The sequence below is a fragment of the Enoplosus armatus genome, chromosome 8 (assembly GCF_043641665.1).
Source record: "Enoplosus armatus isolate fEnoArm2 chromosome 8, fEnoArm2.hap1, whole genome shotgun sequence".
NCBI lineage: Eukaryota > Metazoa > Chordata > Actinopteri > Centrarchiformes > Enoplosidae > Enoplosus > Enoplosus armatus.
In genome coordinates, this window is record NC_092187.1 from 12,202,633 (window position 1) to 12,230,229 (window position 27,597).

The following is a 27,597-nucleotide window of genomic DNA, read 5'->3' on the forward strand; positions in this document are numbered from 1 at the left end:
CTCTTTGCATAAATTCAGCATGACTCTAAGTACAGCACTTTTCTCCTTGCGTGGCACAGCAGATCGTTGTGTTGTCATTTTGTCGGAAAATGTCAGTTGTAACATTTCCATTAGAGCAAAATGATGTTATTTCAAATTGTATGTGAGAGCTGTAATTGCTTGCTGTTGCAGTACCTTTAGGAATTCAATACTGTCAATAGAGTGCAATTCTGTGTCATTTACTATTAGTCCTTTGAGCATGTTCCTTTTGATTGTCGTCTGCAGTGAAACGCTAACTGGCCTGCAGGGTATCCACCTGCTTTATGTTTTCAGTTATGCTGCTGTCCCCTCAATATGATGAATTTATGTGTAGCCCCATCCTTGTGTGTAAGAGGGTTAGGGTTAGACAACAGAGACATTTACTCCAGCCTGCTTCTCTCAGCCAGTCAAAGATCCCAAGGTTAGAAGGACAATGTAGGCTCTTTTGCACAAATAATGCTATGTCCACAGTCCTATTTGAGCCCACGGATACAGTCAGAGACCGTTTAGAAAGGAGACGGTGTAACGTAGAGTCAGTTCCTGTATCAGTGTCAGTGGGTTTCGCCACTGCCCCACCCATTTAGGAGACCAGCAAGTCCTGAGTCTGTTCACTCCAATGGGAGAAGTGAACGTGATTACAGAGTATGACCGATTCTTTCACCCCACAGGCACCGAAGTAAATATTGGACCCATTTTTCACGAGCCACATATCTTCCAAACATTGTGACACTAAAATGGCATTTTTGGACGGACAGATCTGGAGAAAATGAACTTTGTTCGAAACCTGTCTCTGTCTCAGCAACGTACTCTCGCGTAATCTGACAGCACAGATATTACTTCTCGCTACTGGTGCTGAACTGGCAGTTCAGTTAAAACTGAAATGAAACGTGTGTTGCTTAATAACACTGTTATCGCTATTATTTAACGTTAATTTATTTAAAGTTATTGTAGGGGGGGGGAAAGATAAAATTATTAAACGAATAAAACAAGCAGCAAAATAAGGTGGTGGGGAGGTGACCATGCTCACTTAGGAGACAGGAAGTGTATACTATTTCATGCCATTGGCGCAGCTTGGAAAGCATCATCTTCTGTTATAGAGTATCTTTGATTTAGTCTCTGTTACTAGGGTCAGGTGTTTTCATATATGGCAGCATATTGCCACAGAAGACCCTTGGCCCTAATAATAAGATATCCAGTGTAGATCTAGGCCTGACACACCCAAGACAGACACAGGACAGAGTGCTGCCTCTGCAGGCCGCTCCAAAAGTGCAGCTCAGCACCTCTGGACCTCAGCGGAGCGACCATTGATTTGATCTCCTCACTTATTCCTCCATTGACATAGATACACTGTGTCAGAGCTCCTTGACAGAATAAATCTTAGTCAGTCTAAACAGGCATATTGTCAGCAGACATTTTAAGGTGTTTCCTTTGGTGTTTATGGAGATTTTCAGCACCTTATTCAATAGGAGCACTTCTTGCCTTTAGATGGTGATTGCATTTCTCCCCTCTCATCTGCATACTAAGGGTGGGTTCTCACTGGAAAGATCAAGGCAATCTATGTGTGGCCAATGCTGGGCTACTGCCAGGAAGACTCTGTCGATTCCATTAAAGGTGGGGCCAGATGTTTGTCATTACCTTTATTGATAACCACAGGGTCAATACTGTGATTTATTCTGCTGGGATCGGACTAAGCTTTAGTCACAAGTTTCACCAGGGACTGATCAATAGTACACAATGGACAAGTACAACATGACCACACATGAACTGAGAGCATCAGCAAAGCTGTAAATCTTATCGCAAAGTTTTGTGGTCATGTGCACCTGCTAACTGCAGAGGTACTGCAGGGTGTGTTTCACGTCTACTTCAAAGTCCACAGCCCTTGACTTATAGCACAGTTGCATTTCATTGTGAAATAATTATAGACAGTGTGCAGTTTACGTGTGTGTATGTGTTCCTACAAATATTCTGTCATATGGGTCCTCTCAGAGAAAATCGAAAGTACACACCCACCACAACATCACTTTCTGTCACGAGACAGTTCTCTCGCGCAGCCGTAAAGGCTCATATGTCTGTTCCACCCTGCTAGTTAGAAACTGATTTAGAGCCGAAGCAACTCAACTGACTGCATTCATTTTGTATTTTCACATGACAGAGAATAGTTTTAAATTTAAGTCTGGATGATTGTTATGTAATTGTTAATTTTTGGCTTATTATTTTCTATTTTTCCACTTATTAATTACCTGAAGTAACATGTAAAGCCTCTGATATCTATAGAGAGAAACATAACTAAGGTCAGTGCATCGAAATAATTCAGATAAAGTGAAATTTACTAATAAAGTTCAAACATGAAAGTCCGCTTCTGTAGCCTGTAAAGTGCAGTGTGTCCAGAGCTGGACATTCCTCTGGTGGCTGTGGTCTATAGGAGGAGGGCACTGACAGCACCTTCTGAATAGACGCTGAGTCGCCGGACTGGACCAAAATGTAATTACCTCTCCCTCACAATGTCACACTGCAGACCTGAGCCTGACAGCAGCCTCAAAATGGAACACACTGGGATTGAATTAACCTCCAGCTGGGAACGGTGTTGTTGTGTGTGTTGGTGTGTGGTGTGAACCACACCTACGCCTTCTCCATGCCTGCAATTCACAGAATTTTCTTGAACCCACGCTGTCACACTATTATACAGCACAGAATCGTTTTTCTAAACTTGCTTGGGCAAGCAGCGCTGTTTTGTGGCATTTTGTGACTTTTGGCCCAACCAGCCAACCACAGGAATCGGTTCAGACCAGTGACTAGTGTAATACACTCTCACAGTGACATACTTGGCTTTCTGCTTGTGAAAACTGGTAGCAGTAACACCAAGAATATTCTCCCTCCTTGAGCTTCATAGACTCGTTGCAGTGATAAGCCAATAGCTTCAATAGCTCCAGAGCTATTAGAGTCAGTCTATCCCTGTGAGTGACAGTAATTTGCTGCTCTGAGTATAAACCTTTGTCATAGTCTTTAACATCAAACAGATTATGTGAAGTCACTTATTGAGATTGATTGATATTTTCATGATGTGATTTATTTGCTGGGAGAGTACAGTATTCACTGGCTGACTGGGCTAATGTAATGTAATGGGGACTTAAATGAACCATTAATCTGGCATACCCAAGGGTAAAGGGACGGCACAACAGGGATCCTGGGAGCATGATGTAACCAAGATATGGGGGGCTGCAGATGATCACAAATGATGTTTGATTTCATACTCAAAAAAAATATATATATTAAGAAGTGGATGGTTTTTATGAGACTAAATATTCTTTCAAAGCATTAGATCTATCAAAGGTCTAGCACACATGCATCACTCCTGGACAGAGATTTTTTCCCCTCAAAATATTCCATCAAATGCAGTTTATTCATGACACAAGGGTGGGGGCAAACTGAGGCTTTAAAGGGGGATACCAGGTGCTCCAAGATCGGAAATTGAAAATGGAGATAACACTGTGGAGGTGGTGATACACAATTATCTATGGGAGGCGTTAGGTATTATAAATGACCCTGTGAGACCAGAGAGGGAGCGAGCTGTCGGGGGCTTCCTGGCCGTATAATTGAAAATCATTCAGACAGCTGTACAGTTTAACCTTGGAGGACTATGGTCTTAGTCACTAATTGATGGGTTGGCATGCACCGGCAATTGAAAAGTGAGGAGTATGTAGGTAGACTTTGAACCCATGTGTGTGTGTGTATCTTTATGAACATGCTGCGTGTCAAGAAAGCTTTACAAAACACCTTAAGACCTTCCATAAGGGCTTTATAAAAGTGCTTCAATATCTCTCTGATGTCCTTTGACATTTTTTTTTAATCTTCTCTATCATCCAACCACACAACACATTGCTGATAGCGCTGAATCATTGCATTGTGATGTTTGTAACATCGATACGTGGGCTGATTTCTGAACATCTCTATGTTTGTTTTGGACAACAAAGTTTTCAGCTCTGCAAACCACCCACCATCATGACACTGTCTGATATAACATCTTAATCCCATCTCTGAAGTAGTTTGTGATACAAGCCAGAGAGTCTAGTGAGCGATCTCCAGGAAGTAATAGATCTCTCCGGCCAGTCGGAGCAGAATCCTGTCTCCTTCCTCCATGCAAAGGGCCGGAGCAGCGTGGTCGTCTCTTCCCTCATGGAACCAGATGCATTATTGATGGATGGCTGATTGGGAACTCAATTACACAGAGATTACTGGGCTGGCAGACAGTGGGACACCGCTACCCTGTCAGAACGATTGAATTAGAGCACAGGAGAGAAGGGAAAGTGTCCTTCAGAGACGCCTCTCCTCTCTCTGCAGACCTCCTGGGGATGCCAAACGGCCACAGCCTAGTTCATTCTCTGACAGATGACCTTCCCAACAACTGTAGCCGCAGCCAGCTGGCTTGATAGTGCTGCACAGAGCAGCGGGGAGAAGCTTATTACAGCCTAACTGGTGTCTGGACAGTATGGTGCAGTTGTACATTTCATGGCTGTGGTTTGTGAAGGATTTGAAGTGTTTGTGCATGCGCGTGCACATGTACCTGTTTGTGTATTCCTCCATATAATTTGATGTATCAAATGACAGCTGCTCTACCTGCTCTCGTACTGAGGTAGATGCAATGATGAGAAAGACTCTGAATGCGAATGTATGTGCATAAATATTGGCATTTCACCAAATCTCATTCATATAACATGGCCCACCTGAATGAGAATCGTGCCTTGCAGGGTTGTATGCTATTACAAGTTTAATGTGAAATCTGGATCGAAGAAGATGAGAGAAGGGGGCCTCGGTGTCTGAAATGGAAGCATTCATCTTCCTTTTCTGTTGGTCAGCAAATGTGTTCAAAGGAAAGGAAAAAGGCAAGGAGAGAAAAGCTGATCTCGAAGAAGAGAAATAATTTTATACCAGACTACACGGCGAAGCCTATTTCACCCTTTGATCTGGTACAACGGGCTATCCTAGGCTTCTGGTTATTGCATTCATTAGTGACGATATGGAAGACCAATCTTATGTGGCTTCGCATTTCTGCTCCCAGAGATTTTTCTTTGAAAAACTCTTATTTTTGACATCCATTTACAGACGCTGTTTTCTTCCTGTATCATCTGTGAAGAAAACACATGTGTGATCATGGACAAGGTTCCCCATTCCTTAAGTGTCTTCTTCTATTGTTGCAATGTCAGTGTGTCAGTGAAGAGAACGACTCTTGAAAGAGACCATTGTTCGGGTTCGCGTTGTCAATGGAGACGGGGCCATAGCTAGGATTAGGTGGACAACAGGCAGCTTTCACCAGGCTCCTGCTTTGTCCAGGTCTTCTCCAACAGGCTGGACACTTTAGAAAAGACACCCCGTTGAGCCATGCCCCGCTCTGTTGCCCCTGTTTCCTTGAACACTGGGCACGAGTTAGACCCTGGAGAAAAGGTTTAATAAGGAGTGGAGAATAGCCATTAGCTCCCTACCAACCTCTGTTGATGGAGGAGAAAATAGAGGGACCAATAGACCCACAAGAACTATTGGAGTCTGTGACAATCAGGGAAGGGGAAACTAATTCCTTTTCCTGAGGTTGAGCCTGGCTGGTCCACCAATTCTGAGCTGAAAATGTACTACACCAATGACTTGGCCTCAGTCGTTACAAAATTTAAGAAGCCTGAGTTTAAAGAAAATTGGAGTGATTTATCCAATCTAATTCAGCAGACAGCTCCTCACTTATCTAGAGCTGTGTGTGTGTGTGTGTGTGTGTGTGTGTGTGTGCGTGTGTGTGTGTGTGTGTGTGTTTGAGAGAGCTTCTTGATATTGTGCCTTTGCTCATGTCTCTGCCATGCTGTGTGTGGTCTGGGTTGAGCCCCTCTCCTCTCTTTATTATCACTCTTTATTACACTCAAAACTTCCATGCACATGCGGTATGTACATGCGCACACAAATGACCACTGTCTCATTTATAAAACTCATATTTCCTACATTCATCCCTGTGAAGTCATAGTGTTACTGGATGCACTTGCTCACACTCTTCTATTTTGCATGCAGATGGCAAACATTGATTTCCCTCATGCTTGCCCAGCATGTATTTGAATTGTCTTTTCAAAATGTAATCAGTTTTCAATCAATTGCCTTGTAGTCTTTTCTGCCACAAACACGTCTATCAATAGCTGCTGGTTTGAGAGGATGGCGACTGAGCCATAATTAAGTGAGATTTTATTCACACATACCTATACTACTCTAGTGGTCAGATAGAGGTAATTTGATCAATATCCTATAGATTATTTTATAGAAAACAAGCCAGAGGTTCATCTCAGTTAACAGTGAGGAACAGCTGTTGCTGGTAGGTGCTTGTCACTAAAGCCGTTTCCTTTGTCAGTTTTCAATATCAGCTTGCCAATGTACGGCTGCTATTTGCAACATTTCTGCGACTGTGAATAAACTCCAAGGATAAAGTTTCTTTTAACCAGCTGAGTAGGCTGAAAGTGCACAGGGCGCTCCGTGAGTCATTGCTAAGCCTAATGCCAAAAAGAGCGAATCCATTGGAAGATATCTGAAATAATGAATACATTCATGCAATTTGCAGCTGACCTATTCACAGTGAATAAATGCATGCCATTATTTAAGGAAATCATCTTCATTAAGTAAGCATTTTTGCAAATTAATGTCAGTGACTTGTAGCATCAAGTTACAACCTTCCTCAGTAAGCAAGGTTCTGTTTTGCATCAGTTATCATTTTTGATCAACCTGCCCTCATATGTAGGACATGAAGAGAAGTGTGCCTCTTGTATGTGTCAGTAGATATCAGTTATGTTTGATTTGATTAAAAGCATGTCTTTGTGGATTCAAGGGGAAAATGGCGGTTACGCTTTACACAAGCTGGATTGAGGGAACTCTGAGGTTAAATCACGTTTAGTTTAGTGTCATATTGATAATAACTAGTGTTTGGTCCTGCAGCTAGAGGATTAGCTCACTGTCATTAGTTACAGCTTAAAGTTGTCTTGTCAAGCTGAAAGGATGCACACACACACACATACGCTTTAATAGGTTTTAATCTACTGTTAATAATCTTACGAGCTCACTATCTACACTATAATTGCTTTTCTTTGCTCTTGATTTTAGCTCATTTCATTTCAAACCAAGGCGTGAAAGGCATTGAGAGCTATAGTCCAAATGCCAACAAACACTATAACTGATCAACAGAGCTGGTGTGAAGATGCCCACATCTGGAGTTAATATTATTATATTATATTATATTCCCGTACAGATTGTAATTTGAAACAGCTAGAAGCACATTTAAAATCTAAATTCAACTCCCTGACCTCCATATGTCCAAAGACCTGTTTCTGTGCCCTCAGACTGCATGCCTGCATGGCGAAGAAAGTTCAGGTTTCCCAGTTCCCAGTGTCACATGTCCCTCTCCAGATTAACAACATGCATGGACGTGACAAGAGACCCTCTGACGCTACAGGCACATGCCAACAGTTGATGTAACAGAGAAAGTCCATGTGTGCAAAGGATGTATTGAGAGGTGGATAGCCAGTGTTCCAACGTGTTCAAAGCGACTGTTCGGCTGGCTTTCTCTTTAGTTCCTCTCTGGTCCCAGGTCATGATCAGCAGCATTAAAGGCGAGGTGAAAAGAGTTTCTCTGGAAATGCTACAAATACCGAATTGTGTTTGAGGCTTTGCAGAAACATCGCTCTACCTTGAAAGAAGAAACTCCATAGAATTCCAACAAAACCTCAAGCTTTTAGCAGTCGACAAACATAGCCTCATGCTTTTCAAACGCTCACCCACGTCTGAAGTGTGAAGCTATTCATCGACCTGTGAAGTCTGTGAGTGTCTTATCACTTCAGAGCGGTAAATCTGATGTGTCTGTTAAGTTTTGTGAATGACCTCTGGTGTGTGTGTGTATGTGCTGCGTCAGTATCTGAGAGTGCTGTCAGTGTGTGGAGCCATGCCACAGGGTTTAACCCCTCCGCATTGATCCCCAGGTTGCTCAGGGCTGCCGCCTAATTCTCCAATTTTCAGCTGTTAGAGATAGAATTGGAATAATAAACAGCTGAACCTCCCACTAATAATCCTGCTGACCCCCCTATCCGTCTCTTTCTTACACACACACACACACACACACACACACACACACACACACACACACTTTTTCCCTTCCTCCACTGCTTTGCCATCCCTCTTAAGGCAACTAGGGCCGGGTAGAGTTTCTCACTCTGCCATAATCTCGGCCAAAGCCCCAGCGCTCGCTCCTCTGCTCTAATGAAATGATATCGGCCAACCTTGGGAGCCTGGAACTGATTATCACTAGCAACACACACACGCACACACACAAGGACATTTGTGGATTGTTTGTGGATACGTAAAAGCACACACAATTCTTACACACACTCTTACACTCTTACTCTTACAACATAGATGAAGTGTGCACACTCCACTTTCAGGAGTGTCAGTGGATTACTTTTCAACATCTCATTGTTTCCTCAAACACTCGTGCTTCATTGAGCTTTGAGATGCTGTCACAGGAGGGGGAATGCAGGAAATTACATGTAATGTGTGTTTTGAAAAACTAAATGTGCACAATTTGTGTGGCACCAAGGCTAACGTGGTTGAATTTGGATGTTTAGTTTCCCTTAGTGCTTTCGTCTGGCCACTCCGTACAGTCCTGGAAACAATTAGTCTCCTGAGGTCAGACCTTAAGTCTCATACCTGAGGTCTGGTCATAGAGCTCACAGCTTCCAGACCATATTCCCAAGCCTCCCACCTACAATGTCAATTACAGTGTCTATGTACTTCTTTTGATAACACAGGTGCATTGGTTATGATTAGACTTCATGTGGGTAGTCAAAAGTCGGAATTAACACTTAGCTTTAGCTGTTTATGAAGTTTGCTGAATTACCTGAACAACATCTGGCCCACAAATTGGCCCAATAGCTTGTTCTAAAATTACTTGAATATGATATAAGCTGAATAAAGGAGATTTTTATGTAAGATGCTACGATGCAAACAGTGTCACTGGTTACATCATTTGCATACATTCTTTGGGCCATGTATTTCCAGTTTTTTGAGTGGTATGAGACGTGCTGCTGAAAATATATTGATCACCATACCCCTCTTATTTATATTTATAATCCACTACACCCGACCACACTGCACGCTTATGACAGCTAGGGTACACCGTCACTGTCTTTACACACATGGCTTAGCACTTAGCACTAATGATTTTGCAGTTAAAAGTAACTTTTCCAGTTTTCTGATGTTAGGTGTGAAGGTATGCTGGAGGTTGATCCTACTGTACTTTCATAGTAGAACTACAACTTTGACCTGCTCCCTCTCAGATGAAGAATTATGTCCATATAGCCGTTATGCATGATATTTCGCTTAGCTAATCACCCCATGGGGATGTGCTGCATGCAGATTTCCATTTAACCTAATTAAATATAAGCCTGATTCATCAGTTTAGCTCAATGAAACCAGCTGACCCGCTAACACAGTTCATCTTTGGGTGAACAACCTGCTGATCGGAGGTGTTGAGTTGACATGCCCCGGAGTATGAGGTCAAACGCTAGCGTGTTGACCTGCACCCTCTGTCCATTCAGGAGTCATTTTCAGCCTGCCATTTGCATCTCATGTCTCTCCATTAACCTCCAACCACCAGGCACCTACGCAACCCTCCCAGTCCTGACAGTAACCCATGTCCCCCAGTGTCTGCTGGACTGAATGTCCTCTGGATGTTTGGGGAGCCTGAGCTGTCACAAGTGTGCAGAAATATCTTAATGCATGTCAGAGAGGGGCGGGATCTTTTATGACACCTGTCAAAATCCCTCATGTGACACAGGAACTAGTCTGTGCAGACGTACCTGCTCTGTCTCTGTCTCACTCAAACTCTCTTTCAGTCTTATTTTTCTCCGTTTTTTGGCTCGTCTCATGTCCTGGGGCCCTGAAGTCTTTGTGCTTCAGTAGTGCTGGGCTCAGCAGGCTGCCTGTGTCCACACACTGCTGCCTCAGCACTAATAAGGCAATAGAGTGATAGAGAGAGCGCCAGAGTTGTCTGCTTTCAACATCCCTACTCAACCGTACCCTCACCTAACCCCCCACAGAGACACCATTAGCAAATCTATTGAGGATCCCATATTAGGGAAAACATTAAGGAGTCTAATTGTGGTTCTGAACTGGGACTCACGGGGTGTGTTAAGTTTTGTAACCACTCTAATGAGTTGCAGGGTTTCCTCCAATGGGTTTATTGCCCTACATTCCAATTTGAGCCATGTCACTGACCACTGGGGCATCTCCTAAAATAGCTCAACCCACATGTCTTACAAGAGAACTTTCAGACGCCATGTGTTTAAAAGATAATTATGGTTTATTACAATTTGGATTATATTTTTGCAGCTAGGGCCATCAATTCTATCTGTTATAACATTGTACTCACTAAAGTAATTTGCTGAGACCTGAGCACGTTGACACTGATACAAGAAAGTCTGACAGGGAAAGAAACATGAGCGGTTCGGCGATCAGATACATTGAAAACAAGCCAACATTGCTCAGGAAACTGCACGTCAAGGTAGGTCAAAGTAGAACCAGGAAGTTGGTTGGTAAACTGATGGACGTATATAATGGACAGTTTGCTTCTATTTTATCATCCATATAAGTTTGAAACGCCTTTAAAAATGCTCATGTCTCTTGCGCTGACTGAGAATGTTTATTATTATTATCGACAGGAATGAGCAAAAACTGAAAATAAGATGCAAGTTGTATCAAACCAAAATGATCCATAAATGTGAGGAAGTTACATCACCAGACGACATCATGAACTAGCATGGCTACAGCACAGCATGATTCATTTCATGTCAGCAGGCCTCCAGGCTTCTGTGAGAGCTAACACTTTCCATAATGCTGTCATATGATGAAGTGCATGGGATGCTCAGGACACCAAACATATGATCACAATGTCCCACTCTATTTTCAGGTGGTCCGCTCACTTGTATATGAATATTTGTGGTTGACTGTGTGTGTGGGTGTGTGTGTGTGTGTGTGGGTGGGTGGTATCCTGTAGCTTGTGCGGCAGCGAACAGGGAAGCTTGACTGGAGTACTGGCTCCGTGTAACAGGAGGAGATGACTGGGCCATGTGGCCCTCAGTGTGGCGCTAAAAACAGCCTGACAGCTGTGTGTGAAGAGCAAGTAAATGTAACTGGAAACAGCACCTGACCATGAGATACATGAAGCTCTGAAGCCTTTCTCAGTGACATGAGTATTGGGTCATAAACACAGCAAATATATGTAACATTATTTATTGTGGATTTTGCTCTCTTTGTAAAGTTTTACTGTGAATACCAGAAACCTAATCAGCTAAAAAGAGAAACCTTCCTTTCTTACATGTGTGATATTTATGTTGTGGTTATTGTTTTAGTAATAAGAACTGTACGGGATAACAACTTGAAATTAATTACATAACAATTATTAGTCCCAGTAATGCTCCATTGCCTCAACACTTTTGGGGGGTCAGCTTGTTTGCTGTCTCACCAGGAGTTGGATGGGAGGTTGATGAATTTCTGCTGCGTGCATTCAATGGACGTGGCTAGCTTCCCCCCCAAAAAGGAGGAATACACCTTCCTGTAACTGCAAGGTTGTCTTATATTGCATGTTTGGTTTTCTAAACTGACTTGCTAGTCACTGGTAAGCCTACATTCAGGAATCACTGGGCTTTGTTCCATGAGTTGGGAAGGTGTGAGTAGGTGCTGTGAGGACTAGCCATTGGAAAAACTCAGATGGCAGGCAAGCTTTTTAGAGACTTAAGTAGGGAAAAAAACCCAACGTCTGGCAGGTGTGAAGTGAAAAAAACAAATGACCAAAATAGAAAAATAGTGCAGAAGGATGTCCTTGCTAGCGGACTGGAGTGCTACCACAAGAGGTGAGGAAGAAATCCTGCAGCATCTTTCATTTTACATGGTTTGTTATGACTTTAATGGTTTCTTGGTCATGTAGATCATGTTTTGTTGTTACTTTGCAGCCGCCTGACGCTGGGGAGATTCTAGAGATTGGAGAGCGGTCACCAGGGCTTGAGCTAGCTCAGTCAGTATCAGTAAACTGTACCAAATCATAGGCTGGCTGCTTGCTATACCACATTGTCTTGTTTTCTTTTTCTAAACGTGTCACATACACAAGATGTGACGTGTAGGTTTGGTGGCATTTTTGAAGGAGCTGAGCAACAAAAAAGTTATATAACAAGTAATGTAACATATTTTCTCTGCTGTTGAGTGATTAGTTAAGTAATTTTTAATGAGAAGTGACTAAACAATGACTTTTTCAAATAACTTGGTCACCATCTGTTTTAGTCAGTCAGACAAGAAATAAGAGATTGTTCCTCAGTGTGTTTTCTCCACAATCTGACCACTGTTCCTTCAGCTCTTTCTAATCCTCCTAGGGCAAACCAAACTTACCCTGGTCATTTCCCTCCAACCAAAAACTCTCTCTCTCCACTGTCCTCTGGGTCCAAGCTTCAGTATGATCGCCCTCTCTCTCCTTCAGAGCACGATTGGTCAGTCCCCCACTCCCTCTGCTGCCCTCCCCTCATTCTCTCTCTCTCTCTCCCTCTCTCTCTCCCTACTTAAATACTTTTAGCATAAAGAGAGAGAAGGAGGGGAGGGAGAGGGGGATGGGAGATCCATGGGGGAGGGGAGTTGAGTGCTCACTCTGTTGTCACTGGCCAGAGAGAGAGGTAAAAAGAGGGAGGGGAGGGAGAGAGACAGCAGAGAGAGAGAGAGAGAGAGAGAGAGAGAGAGTGGAGTTGTGTCCCATATGTGGAAAAAAATTCATAGCAGTGCACACACACGAGTCTGGTCTGCTCCAGGGATTATCGTAGCGCGTCCAGATCTGATGGAGGACATGCAGGCATGAATAGGTAAGGCAGCCTGTCTTCTCTGCATCTCTGTGTTGATCTGCTGTCATAGCCCGCTGCTCTCCCCGCTGCTCTCCCCGCTGTTTGACTTGGCTCCGCTGGCTGGCTGAAGTTGGAGGAGGACCGGAGCTGAGCGCGTTGTAGCAGCTCCTCTCTTTGGCCACTGACCATGAGACATTTCCCTGAGCAAACCAAACCTGCTAACTCTGCCGTCTCCTTTCAGCCTCTCTCTGAACTGTGCGAGGACAGGGCTGTGTTTGTTTTAAGTGGAAGCTGTGGTTTACTGCTGTATTGAAGTTAGTTGTTCTGGGCTGAGTGCTGAAAGTTGACTGTCAGGTAGAGCACAAGGGGGTCGCAGTCGGAGGCAGTGTTGTACGTGAAGCCTGTTGGTGTCCACGGACAGCCGTGTGCTCATTGCGTAATTTCTCTTCCAAATGAATTGTATATGAGTAAATGTATTTTGGTATACATATTAAGAAAGATGGAGTCTCTGTGACAACTGTAGTAATGTACAAAGGCAGTAAATGTCATAATGTTGCGACTGTTAACTTGTTTTATATATTTGAGATTGTATGATGTTTTGCTTGTGATTTTGTTTTTTCAATAGATACAGTAGCTTCCCATTTTCCTATAGGTGGACTGTATATGTACAGAAACATGTTTTTGTGCCTCAAGATGTTTTCACAGATTTAGAAACCTGGAAGACAATTTAATTTATGTCGCTATTGTTTTTATTTTCTTATGCAACGTATCGCCAATGTGGATTAAAAAAAGTGCTTTGGAGAATAGAGAAATAATTCAAAGGGCTGAAAACAACATTTTCAGACAGTTGTTTTAATCTCATGGGTTTGCTCAGAGAGGTGCCTCATATCAGAATAAATCAATAGAAACAAGAGGATTAAACTGTCTTTAATCTGTGCATGATTAAAGTATGACATTTAAAACCCAAACCAGAATCGAGATAGACTGTATTTCATTTTGCCATTTTACCTTTGAAAATTGACAAACATAGAATTAATTTGTTGTGATTTAAATGTTCAGTACATCTCAAACAGAGGCGCATTCATTTTTTTTTTAAATAACTTGAAAAGTGAAACTTGGTCATTACTAGAAACATTTTTTCCTCTGAGTTTTGCTTTTGCAGCTCCAAAAGTGTTTGGTCTCCTAAGAATGCAGTCTTTATTGCCCCAGTGCACGGAGCAATGGTATGCATGAGTCTTTTTGTGAGGCAGATTTAGAAAGCCCTCTTTAGAGGCTGAGCGCAGCTTCACAATCAGCTTAATGCCTGCCTATAATGAATACCCTTGTGTGCGTCAATTTGGCAGACCGCGTGTGTGTGTGTGTATGTGTGTGTGTGTGTGTGTGTGTGTGTGTGTGTGAACTCTGTTTTTGTTACACTGATAGGGTTCTCAGGTTGGTCAGTAATTCTATCATACTCTGAATACTGGTTTGTGTGTTTGTGTGTGTGTTTAGGTTTGTGTCGTTGTGTGAGCTTGTGTGAAGGGGTCGGTTGACATCTGAGTGTTTGTCCAGACATTGTGCAGCAGCCTGTAACTGCCTCTCTCTCTCTCTGTCTCTCTCTCTCAGGGCTGTTCTGTTGTCAGTGCGAGCTCATGCAAGTGATGGACTACAGCCGGACGGACGCTAACCTTAGCTGGCATTCACAAAACAGCATTCCTCCTTACTGAGACCAGCTCCACAGAATGCTGAGTCCTATTGTCCCCTATAGTGAGTACACCACACACTTCTTTCTCTCTACCCTACTGCATGTCACACCGAACGGCCCCACATGTCTTGGTTGGACTTTGCCTGAATCAATGAGCCCCCGCTCCAAAAATAAGCAGGAGTGGACGCTGTGTTCTGTAGTTTGCAAACAGAACGGAAAAAGCACATGTAACTGTGAAAATGTGCAAGCCTCAGTGCAGAAACCTGACTTTTTCCTTGACGTGCACTGTGGAAATGCTAAACCCCGGGCGCTGGCCCTGTCTGAATGTTTCATCACCAGGCGGAAGACACAGATGGGGGAAGGAAGAGGGACAGAGGGAGGTTGGAGGGCTGATGGTTTAAGCAGCAGAAACCCCTCGGCTCTGCCAGTGTCATTTTACCAATACAGCTCAGGACTTTCCACCACACACGCTGCCTCATGCTCTCCCTCCCTTTTCCCCTTTCTCTCACTCTTTTCTCCCTTCAATGCTGACCTAATAACTGACTTGTCCAGTTTTGCCCCCCCCCTTTGCACCCTCCCACCAGGTTTCATTTGAGTCCAGTGCTCTGGCTTTCCAAAACAGCATTGTTTGCCGGCCAGCATGGGGCTGCCTCCGTGGCCTCGGCCTCAAGAGCCCCCCTTTTTTCCCTGCGCTTTAACTCGCCTCAAAGGAGCATTATCGGCATGACAGTTACAAGAAAAGAGGGAGAATCAAACAGAATGGTTAATTTAAAAAATATTACTTCATAATGGATGGTAAAAACTTAACCAAAAAATGGATTGATGGAGCTGTGTAAGGCAAGTGTGTGGGTGTGGGAATTCAAACTGGACAAACAGCCTGATTAAAGCGTCACGAGTGGATGTTTGACAGTAACCATGACACTTTGTTTGCTTTTTTGTAAATTTCACCCTTGAAATAGCCAATGTTATTATTTGACCACTCATCAGATGAATGGAATTTCGAATTGTTGCCAGTCGAATAAGTAGTTGACCTCATGTGTTGTTATGAAATATGTCGTCTCACGAGTGGCTCTTTGCTGATTTAATGTCAGTTCTCCCAGAACATGTTATGTTTTTTTCCCATTAAAATATGTTTATAGCTATAAATCCAATTACACTGACACCGCAAACAAAATAGATAGGCCGTTCATTTGCAAGAACATGCATGCATGCTTGTGCTGTTTCCCATCAAGACCTGTTCCATCAGCTCCCTGCACCCTGTTAGCCCATACTGACTGAACACACTCTCCCTGCTGCTAAAGTGAACAGCGAGTCCAAGAATGTCACAAACTGCTGGTGGAATAGTTTGCATGCCTTCAGAGCCGGCACACTGCTGGTCCTTCATGGGAATCTTCCCGTATACTACGTACTAGCCTTTGTGTGTGATTTGCTTTTATGATCGGGATGCACAATGCTGGTTTTCATCTGCTCTGCCCAGTAGCGCAATGGTTTTCCACGTACAGAGTAGCTCTGTTCTGCAGAGCTTCTGCAGGGTTGAGATCGTTTCAGAACAGCCTGCTAGTGTGAGTGTATGTAGACAGAGGGAACATATGAGCGCACACAGCGGTGTTAGGTTGTTAGGTAGTCGCGCTGTTTACTCTCAGACCAGTGACACGCAAACACACCCCTGTGCTCACTGGTGACACTGCAGCTCACTGTCTTTTAGTTAGAGGCCGTAGCCATGATTCTGCTGAGCAAAACTGCGACTGTGAGGGACTTTACATATGTGCAGGACATGCGAAGACTCTCACCTCCATGTTGGAATCCCCTTTGTGGGAATGTGGAGCATTCCCGCTTCCTAACGCTACTTCTGACTCCTGCTGTAGGCATTTCTGCCCCTGCACATAGACGGGTCCCAGTGTATGAATGCACACATGGTGACACATGGTTAGGGCAGGTACACCCACCAACACACTTAAGTCTTTGTTATCAGGACTGCTCTTGCAAAGATCCCTCATTCAGCCAGTGTGTGTGTGTGTGTGATTCTTCTCCGGTGTGTCTCCGGCCAGTCCAGAGGACTTCAAGCTGGGGCGAGCAGCCACGGCCGGACCTGAGAAGAAACCTGAGAGAGATTCCAGGGGCCATGGATACTCCTGGAGGGATTTGGTGCAAAGAATCTGTAATCTGCACTTCAAACACACTCTTAAATCAGTCCCAGGCCGCCAACCCAGGAGTGCCCTAACTCTTGTTGCTGGGGGCCCCCGCTGGTGTAGCGATACCTTTTCTTTTAAAACAGCACACACACACACACACACACACACAGAGAAAGCAACTACACACACAGGACTCCAGATCTGGCAGTTTTTATAGCTCTCCTCTGACTGACCTCACTCCCTCTCCTTTCTCTCTCTGGTTCTGTTTTTATGTTTTGTGTGAGTGTCTTTGTGAATGACTCGGCTAAGTCATGGAGTAGTTTGTATAGAAAAAAGAAGGAGTAGATCTCATCCTGGCCCCTGAAGGACCAGGTTGGAGGGCTGTGCCTGCGTCTATTCCTATTGTAGGCAGAGTGGTATGAGTGGTGCAGTGGAGGGGCTTGTGAGGCCCTTTAGTAAACACACAGCCTGCTAAAGTGTGTGCGAATAAGAGCCGGGATCATTAGTGTAGGGTGTGAATGGGCTCTAATTAGCCCCCAGTGTGTGTGTGGGTGTGTATGTGTGTGTTGTTGTGTGTTTGCGAACGTCTGTGTCCACAAGAAAAGAAGGTTAGGGACCCACGGCCCTGTGAGTCCACTGGCCCTGCGCTCTGTCTCTCTGAGGGTTCATCAGCTCATTAAGGAGACCTCCGCTCCCGTTGAGGGCCCAATTAAGAAGCAAGGTGCTGAGGCTCATTTGGATGGCAACACTTCACTGGATTCCTGAGGCAGCAGAATTCAGAGCTTGACAATGAGACGCGTCTTTCACACCAGCACAGCTAATTAGTAAATGACTACACTTGAGAAATAACATACTTTAATCGTTATGCCATTAGGTGTTTGCAGTGCAGTGATCATAAAATGCACCGCATTAGAGGGAAGTGTGGCTGTTGAATATATTGAGCTTTCTCTAATTTGTGTGTGTACTAAGAGAAAACAATAAATCCCAGAGCTGTCCATGTGCTGGGAGTGTATACGCTGGGGATTTGGACAGAAAGGAGGGAATGCAACATGCTTACTGGGAATAAGGGGAAAAGGGAGGTGGAGAAATGGGGAAAGGAGATTGCAAGGAAAAGATGCAGCTGAAGAGGGGGAGATAGGGCAGAGATTGGGCGAGTGAGACAGATGGAAGGGGTGATTGGTCATCACGGAGCCTTAGGACAGCTGTTCTTTGATATATTAGTGGACACAATGACCTAAAGCCAGCCTGCAGTCACAGAAAATAGGGACCCTGTTTTTCTTGAAGGGGAGGGGATAGGGGGGGTGGACGGGGTTCTGCCATTTGTGGATGTGCGTTAGCAGGCACGGGGGATGGGGGAGTTGTTTCTAAAATTACGAGCATGAAGTGACGCATCCAGCAATTATTCCGGAGGCTTTCTAGTTTTGGAGAGCGCCGAGAAAAGGGCTGTAAAAGGAGCACGCTCTCAGATGGGAATTTGCTTTTTTTGCTGCACTATCATTAGCTATTCTAAACGCGTTTGTCAATTAATCAATGTTTAACAAATGTCATCAAGTAGTTTGGCTACTGCTCCTCTCCATCCACTCCTGCAAAACAACAACTTTTAATGACACTCTCAATATCAATTCACCGCTAATGAATTGGAGATTTACCACATAGAATTTACAACATGGTTTTGAACAGTAATAGTCATTTATCCTAACTATATTTGATTACAGACAAGGGCAATGTGATTTTATTATTCTGTTTTCTACGTATCCTCAAAATACTCTATACAATGTTGTCATATCAATGTCGTTCTCTTCTAATAAAACCATATTAGCTGCACGCGCTGACAAAAACCATTCTGACAGCTGGCCTGAAACATCCCCAATGGGAGATGAAACAAAAAATAGTGTAAGTCAAATAGTCATTGTGATACATGGAGTACAGATAGCCGTATCCACAGTAAGAGGGAAGGTACAGAGATGGAGAGAGAGACACACACAGAGGACATCCCTCAATGCCACTGCAGGAGATGGGCTCCTTCCTCTTGGGATTGGACTGGTGAGGCGTGTTTGAAAAGAGCTGCGTCTGCTCGTGCTCTGGGCAGCAGGTGTGAAAACTCCCCACCAGAGCTCCCACACTCTTCTGTTATTACATCTTTTTAGGGCCCGTGAAAGAGGGAGCAGATGAGCCAGAGGGAGCGAGAGGCAGAGTGGGAGTGTGGGATTGTGTTTCTTTTGATTGATAGTAGCCCCGTGACTAATGCATAGATTTATAATAATTTTCCCAAGCAATGCCCAATTATGCACGTCTGATAAATTATGATCCCTGTTGTCCGGTGGGCACATTATCCCCGTCTTAAGGCGGTTTGGGAAGGGCCTCAAGGACTGACCTTGCACTTCCTTTAACAGCTTTTTGGCAATACCCCACACGATAACAGAGGCTATTCAGCATCTGTGGGGTAATATTGTACAAGGTAACTGGACATTTTGTAACATGAGCATACGTAATCCACAATATATGTGAGGAATCAATCACAATTTTTCATTATGTTGGTACAAACTGTGCAAGAGCTGATAAAGTGTGTATTTTATTTTTAAGTGAGAGAACATCCAGGGAGAATTTTCCACTGTCTCCACCTGCCACGCTGTGAAATGTGGCCAGCCTCTCAGATTGGTGTTTTTTATGACAGTCCAGGTAGTATGCAGCGGCAGGACAGCCACAGCCTAGTGAGAATGTCCTGCTTGATATTAGCGCCATAAATCACAGTGAACTTGAGACCAGAGGACTTAAGGGGTTTCAAGAGTGAACGACAAATCAAGATAACAAACTCTGATAAATAACAGATCCTGGGTGCAGATGCTCCTCCCTTTGCACACCAAATTCAGTTCTTGTTTGTTTAAAACAGTATGTGTATGTCCAAAATGCACAGAAGTGTTTAAAGATTGGTGAAGAAACACATCATTTCTTCTACATATTTATGTCCAGCAAGCAGGAGTTTGATCCAATAAGTCATTGATCAGCTCGCACTCGCTGAATACATAACAACCGATGCAGTCATGAGAGCATCAAGTTTGTGATTTATCAGCACAAATATTGTGTCTGTCACACTCTGCCCTACTCTCCACCTTCTGTCTGTCATTCCACTTTGGTACTTGGCTGCACTGCATTCATATGAAGCTTTTCTCTTTAAAGTGGCTGTTTCTGAGATGTTGTCTAAATTGAACCACTGACACGCTGCCACAAAAGCCTGAGCAGCATTCTCAAAACAATTTTGACACTGACCTCCCAGCAACTTTTTGCTTAGATGTATTGAAAGAATTTTGTTTTCGGCCGAAAGTGAATTCACACCCTCGACTTTTTTCCCCAACATATTTTACCTCCTTGTTGAACAGACACAATGAGCCTTTTTATTGTGGAGGTCTTTGGGGCCATCAGATTCATTTGGAGCCAAAAAAGCAGTTTGGCTGCTCAATTTCTCCACAGAAAATATACATTTTGTGACTTTCAGGACAACTTTTAAATGTTTCCTTGGTGTAATATGTTTTGTAATTATGAAGTTGACCAGCTAAGCAACCATCTGCAGGTCTGCATCATGATAGCTCTTGTTATGAATATTTTATAAGAAATTAGGAGCACAGGATTTATAGATCTGTGTGGAGGTGCACGATGGAGTGGAGGTGTTGATAGTTTTCTCTGGTCGGTGGGTGGGGGTAGAGCTCAGCCCTGAATAGAGCCCTGATTGGATTGATCCATTGCGCTCTTGTTTACAAGCGGCCTCTTCACAATCGGCACAGTTTAATAGCATGCTGTCCCAGAAGGGTTGTTGCATCCGTGTCCGTTTTGTTCCTCGGGGCAGGGAAAACAAAAGTGCCGGGAAGGGAGAAGGGGAAAGCAACCTCAGGGGAGCTGTGAAACGGCACTGGAGCCGTCCACCTCCGGGCTTCCTGCCAAGATAACGTTTCACCTAACCCACTGATACTTCTTTTATAGGAAACCACAACACAGTCTAGAGTACTACCAGCCTTTATAGGCCGAAAGCTACTTCGGTTTCACCTAGTCAACATGAGATTCAGTGATTTTGTAGATGGCAAATTTAAGCATTTGAGGGCTGAAATCGCAAATGAACCTAACACACTCCCCCTGAGCCATAAGTGGTCTAATTTTAATTTTGGGGCCTCCTCAAAGTAAAGCCGGTTTCTGCTGAAGAGAGCTGTGCCACTGTCTTCATCACGCACTCCTACAATGGGATGCAGCTCACACAGTTCCCTCAATAAATCCCAGGCTGACACAAAAGCTGTCAGTGGACCGCTGCTGAATAGATTAATAAGATTTCCATAATTAGACAGGCCCCTGACAATAGGATCCTTCAGGCTTTGTCTCAGGGCCAACTGGATTGTCCGAGCCGCACACGTCTGCTGGACGGGCGTCCGCCACAATGGCCGCACAGACAGTAAGGCGGTCAGCAGAAGAACATCTGTCTCTCCTGGGGCCGAGAACACACACACACACACACACACACACACACACACACACACACACACAGTGGGAAGTTTCATGTGCACACACACAAGGTTCTTATCATCCTCCTCGCAGCCAAGTAAAGCCATCGGTCAATAGAAAAGCAGTCTCGTCACACATTTATGTATACTTAATGACTATACTCATCACAACCGATTTCCGCTCACCATAAATTCAACAGCGCACCTGATAAAATATATACTCTTCCAACCCCCTTGTGACTGGATCACAGAGCAGCTTTACTTATACTGACAACAGCAACAAAAGCTTCCAAAATAATTGAATGAGGACAGGATTTCCATTTTCAAACATACTGAAGTCCTTGTCCATTCTTAATACGTGTATTTTATCCGTAAGCCTCCTCTAATATGAGTAAGATAGAGGTGATGTGGGTGTGGCAGTCAAGGGAAATGTCACAGCATTGGATCTGACCAATTTATCATAATAGAAGTAAAAGTTGCAACATGACTACTTGTATCTGGGTCACGTATTTCACAAATTATATTAGCAGTTTATTGTCTTTTTGTTCTATGTTGTATAGGATCATTTACACTAGCATTGTTCTGAAACCTATATTGACGTTACTCTAATGATCGCACTGCTACCCACAGTATGTCCACATTGTCCTGATTCCCTACTTCTAATCTTAGCTTTCTTCCTGCCTCTCCAGTGAATTAATCTACACGATGGCTCTGATTTAAGCAGAAGTGTAGATTAGAGCTTGCTCAGTTTATTGTGGAGGGCTACTGCTCTGAAAACCACAATCCAACAGAAGGCAAGATCTAATTGCATGGAAACGGCTAAACTGCTCTGCTGTTTGTATCAGGGGTGAATGGCCGCCTCACTCATCTAACTCACTGTGTAGATGCATAAAGAATTATTAAAATATAATGCACTTTTCTAAAAGACTTGTAGAAAGTAATTACTTTCAGATTTAACAGTGAATTGGTTCTTCAGGTATGAGCAGCTGGTCATTACGTTGGTCAAGGGGTTAGTGTGAGAGAAGTCCATTCTGTATTGGTGCTACTCTAATGATGGAGTGGACAGCAGTTAGCCCGCCTCACTGAGTCCTCTAATGTCCGCTGCAGTCCGCTTAGAGAGGACGAAGCGCCTGCTGTCCACTCTTTTCCCTCCCTCCATCCCTCCCTCTTCCATCCCTCCCTCCCTGCTGCAGGTTTTATGAGCTCCCCTGGGCTCTCATCCATCTCTGTCACACACAGGCCCCATTATTGGGGCTGCTCACAAACTGGTTGGGCTGCAGATGGGAAGGGCCTGCAGGACATATATGGTTTCTGCAGTCCGGACAAAGACCTGCGAGTCAGACCACAAAAATATGTGGTCATCTGGGTGTGGACAAGACAATGTCTTCAGCATGTTTGTAAAAATACAAGTGAACAGAGTGTGAGAATGTTCCTTTACATCTTGCTGTGGTGGGTGTGCGGTTGTGTGGGTTGACTGAAGCTTAGGAAAGCACTTGAACTGGTTTGGCCATTGGGAACTTAAGGCAGTGGATTTGAATATGAAGGACATGATAATCCAACGGCCATCTGGTCTGCTGGTCTCATCTGACTGAATAAATAACGGACGTAATCTGAAAACACACATGGGGAGGTTTGGAAAGCGGGTAAAGAAAGAGGCCAAAGTTTAGGAGTGAGCTAGAGAGCGGGAGAGCAGCAGCAGCAGAATCACAGGCTGTGGATATTGAGATTTGATTTAAATGGCAATAAGAAGCCTGGCTCCACACACACAGACAGCCATGAATAATGAATCATCAGGCGTCCACTGACGGAAAGGCAGAGGGGCCAGTAATGACGGCTTTTGCCATATTCATTTTTACCTCCCTGCTTCTGACTGGAGTAGTCCTCACCTCAGGGTAAATTGTGACAGTTCAATAATGCCAAGCTATGTGTGGAATGTCAAGCTAATGCCTCTTGCCTGGGCAAGAGGTAGTGCTGCATTAAATAGACGATGCTATAGCTATCATATTGTGATATATCTGATAAATGCATACATAAACATGTACTTTTAAATTTGGAAATTCACAACAGACTGTAAAATGGGGCATGAGAGGGTTAACAGAATACCGTGCAAACACTGAAAATTAGCAGATGCTTTATACATTTTGGGCAAAACAAGTTAAACATATATGCTCCACACATTTCAAATGCAATGCCAATAAACCATTTTACTGGAAAATAAGGCCTTTGAATGACATGACATGGAGGGGAAACAAATTCATGGAACAAAAATCTCTTTTTCGACTGCCCTCTTTCCTGTTAGCTCTGCGATGTGCTCGGTGTGTAGCAGCCATGATCAATCAGACCTCAGCCAGTGCTGAAGTCAGCCAGAGGAACAGACATTCCACTTTCCCAATGTTCCATGGGAGACTGTGCTGATGAATAGCACACTATGCTGCAATTCCAAACCCAACCCCCCTCTTTCTTTCTTTCTTTCTTTCTTTCTCACTCTCTCCACACCACTGTCCACACACACACACACACACACACACAAACCCTCCTTCCCCTCTCCCTCCCTCTGTCCAGCCGGCCACTGGGCCTTTGGAGCTCTGGTGTACTGTGGGTGGGTGGATTGGTGGGTGGTAGGTGGGGGGTGCAGGGCGGAGAGAGCAGGCATTCAGAGCAACATGCACGGGGAGATAACAATAGCTCCTCTGGGAGACCTGCAGATGTTAGCAGTACAGGGAATAGCAGTGGGATCTTATCGTTACTCCAACATAAGCTGGGGAAACTGCAAAACAACACATCAAACCTGCCGATCTGCTTTCACTCTATTTCTTTCGGCTGCTTTCTGCTTTCTCCCTTCACCTCCCCTTTACCTTCCTCTCCCTCTCTGGGAAATTTGAGCTCCTTCTACCAACATACATGATGGTAACACATTTACTTCCTTTCCAAACTGAAGAAAGGCCATTTCTTGTCACTGGCTGATTGGAGAGGAGGGCCTCAGACCATGTGTCATTGCTCACAGGATAGTGGGGAAAACTGTCGTGGAAGAGTGTCTAAACTTTACACTGTCTACTTTACTAATATATATCAAAACTGAATACAGACTATTATTTTTATTATTATTTTTGTTGAGCTTTCTTACACGACACCCTGCGCGTGACATATACGGTAGTCCAAACTGTTTGTCTTGTACTGAGAAATCAACAGTCGTAGCTCTCTAAGCACTTAATAAATAAACAAACAATATCTAACCAAGAAGTCCTGTGTCAAATTCCAAATTTAAAGATTAATATTGTAACATTGAAAGAGCAATTTCACTTTAAAGCTTAAGTAAGGAGACATTGATATTTATTGGTAACCTTGGAACATCGAATGCGGTTTGCATTTAATTAGTTTAATTTTGAGAATTATTATCTTATCAGTCATAGCAAGTTGAGGGAGAAACAAAAACAAGTCTCTACTTTCCAGTCACAGGACAGGAATCAGTTGATAAAGATGCTCTATGGACCCATATGGACTCATATCATGACCACAAAGCTCTACAGCTCAATTTTCTAAATTCTTTGAGATATAATTTCCCCTACTCCACCAATATCTTATTTTCTGACATAATTGTAATTAGATGAAAAGTATGACCTTGTTTCCTTGTGTGTTTCTTTTGTCAGGCCTGTTAAAGATGCACTGGAACCCAGAGCATGCCCAGTCTCTTAGCCAGTGGCCTGAGCAGCACCTGGATGTCTCCTCCACCACCTCCTCTCCGGCCCACAAGTCTGAACTGTACTCTGGCCGCAGCCGCGGTTCCTACAACTACGCCTGGGCCAATGACGACATCTCTGCTCTCACAGCCTCTAACCTGTTGAAGCGCTATGCTGATAAGTATGCTGGTGTGCTGGACTCACCGTATGACCGGCCACCTACTGTCGGCACCTACCCAGAGCCAGGGGCCTTTGGGGCTCTCAACGTCCCGAAGACTGAGCTGGAGCCCTGGCCACTGACGCACAGCACTGATGCCTCCTATTCCCTGGTGCCCCCTGGAGGCCATGACAGTCTCTCAGGTTCCAAGGCTGCAGCCACATCTGCGGGCCCTCCAGGGGTTGGCAGTGTGTCGGTGGTGAACAGTAACCTCTCAGACTCTGGCTACAGTGGCAGCAGCTCCTGCAGTGGCTCCAGCGAGTACCCCTCTAGCTACAATGGCACCTATCTTTCCTCAGGGTACTGTCCCCAACCCAGTGCAGCACTTCCCCCTGCCTCCCTCCACACTCTCCAATCCACCCCCACTCTGGTGCCCAGCTATAGCCCTACCACACCTGTCTATAACTACCCCCCAAGCACATACCCTCCCCAGACCAGCCTTGCCCCCAGCTACAGCCACCCCTCTGCAACTTACCTACCGTCAGGTCTACCCACCCCTACTCCCGTTCCCTCGAGGCCCACAGTGGTAGGAGGCAGCTATAGTTACCAGAGCACCAACCATGGGACATCTGAGTCTGGAGGGACATTAAAAAGAAAAGCATTCGAGATGAGTGTAGAAGAGGATGAGAGCGGGGACGGGTCTCGTTACAGGAAATACAGCTATGACCCCTTGAAGGCTGGGGGACACTCGCCCTACAGTGTGAATGACAAAACAGAGTGCCGGGGAAACGGCTTCAGTAGTTCAGGCAGCACAGACCCTCAAACCTTCAAGCCCAATAAGCCCTCCTCCCAGCCCCTGGTGTCTCCTCAGTATGGGGCAGCCGGGGAGTACAGCCCTCCAGCAGGCATGACGGGGGAAAATGGCGTGGCGGAGCAGAGCTTCATCCAACAGCAGCACCGTTCCCAGGCCCACAAACGCTCTCCACTGTGTGCTCCGACTGTTGAGACTATGAAGAGCCCAGACCCCCGATTGTTGGACTTTGTCAATGGGGAGTTAATGGACTGTAGCCCGGCACTGGGCTGGGGCGAGCTGGCAGGGCTCACCCATGTCAAGGCTGCCCTGGAGGAGGACCTTCTGTGGCCCGTGTTGAGGCCCAGTCCAGTGATGCAGCCACCAAGAACCGTCTTGCTGTTTGGCCCCCGGGGAGGGGGTAAGACGACGTTGACTCGTTCTTTGGCTTCGCAGCTGGGGGCTTCCTTCTACCGGTTGAGTGGAGCTATGCTGGCCTCTAAAGGGAAGGCTGAGGCAGAGCACATTCTGGGGTCTCTTTTGCAGGTGGCAGGGGCACGGCAGCCATCCGTGGTGCTGCTCAGCCAGGTGGAGGCCATGGAGGAGGAGGGGCTGAGGCAGACACTGCTGACCACCCTGGAGAAAGCCCAGGTGGGGACCCCAGGTCTGGTGATTCTTGTATGTGCCACTGGCAGGCCAGATCTGCTGCAAGATGCAGTTCATCGGAGCTTTGCCAAACGATATCACGTTGGCCTGCCAGATGTGGGTATGCGCAGGCAGGTGCTGCTGCAGGCACTGTCGCCTCAGGGCTGCAGCCTGAGCGAGAGGGAGCTAAGCGCTGTGCTGCAGCGCACAGAGGGCTTCTCAGTGTGGGAGCTACTTCAGCTCAGCCAGCAGGCACTCTCCTCAGCATCCTCCCCCACTGGGGCCATGCATGGCCTCCCCACACCCTCCAAACCCCCAGCCTTCACAGACTTTGAGAATGCCTTCTGCAAGGTGCGCCCACACACCACCACAAAAGAACTGGACACTTGTATAGAGTGGAGCAAGATGTATAACCACTGAGAAAGCAGCCGGTCACTGTACTCGGACTGCATTGCGACCCCATCTTTGGCAAGCTGTGGGAATGTTTTGTTGTTGTTTTGTAATTACAGATTATGCAGCCAAAAGAGCCAGAGAAGCTCAACGATACCCAAGAGCTGACAAAGTTGTTTCACTGGCAGAAGCATGCCATGGTGTGCTGTTTTTGTTTTCGTATGAATATCCGCAATATTTTATTTTTCCCAAAGAAAAGAACGATGAATAGGCCTTGTTGAGTGCGGTAGTGTATTAGTCTTTAGGCCAATGGGAAAATCAGATTATATTCTATTTGGATACTCTCAGAGATCCTGATTAGCCTTGGTCCAGGACAAAATCAATTATTTGTTGCAAGGTGACGTGGTCCAAGATTATGGATAATCAGGGTTTGGAAAATCCCCCCTTTGACTGCTACTCTCAGGATCCTATTTATTGCAAGTCCACTTCAATGTTATCCTAATGTTGATTAAGTCATTGGATTGTCACTAATTATTCAGTAAGAAGGGCTTGGGATCAGCAACATTTCAGCAAACCACAGTTTTTGACCAAAAACACGTCAAACCAAATGCATAATCAGCAGTGTTATATTTCTCAAAACAGACTGGTCCTAAAAATCACAATAAATGAATCCTTCTCAATAGCTTATCACCAAATCAGTTAGTTAGTCCTTACTATTCCATGGAAAGAAAAGAAA

At 44.8% G+C, this 27,597-nt stretch overlaps 1 protein-coding gene across 1 annotated transcript in view; it reads left to right on the forward strand.

The window, feature by feature from the left end:
- fignl2 (fidgetin like 2) overlaps positions 1–26,891 on the forward strand; it is a 41,642-nt gene extending 14,751 nt beyond the window's left edge. The window contains exon 2 of the mRNA XM_070909827.1: positions 24,850–26,891. Within this exon, the coding sequence (XP_070765928.1) occupies positions 24,850–26,891 (2,042 nt within the window). The remainder of the gene's footprint in view (positions 1–24,849) is intronic.
- Positions 26,892–27,597: the final 706 nt, after the last annotated feature.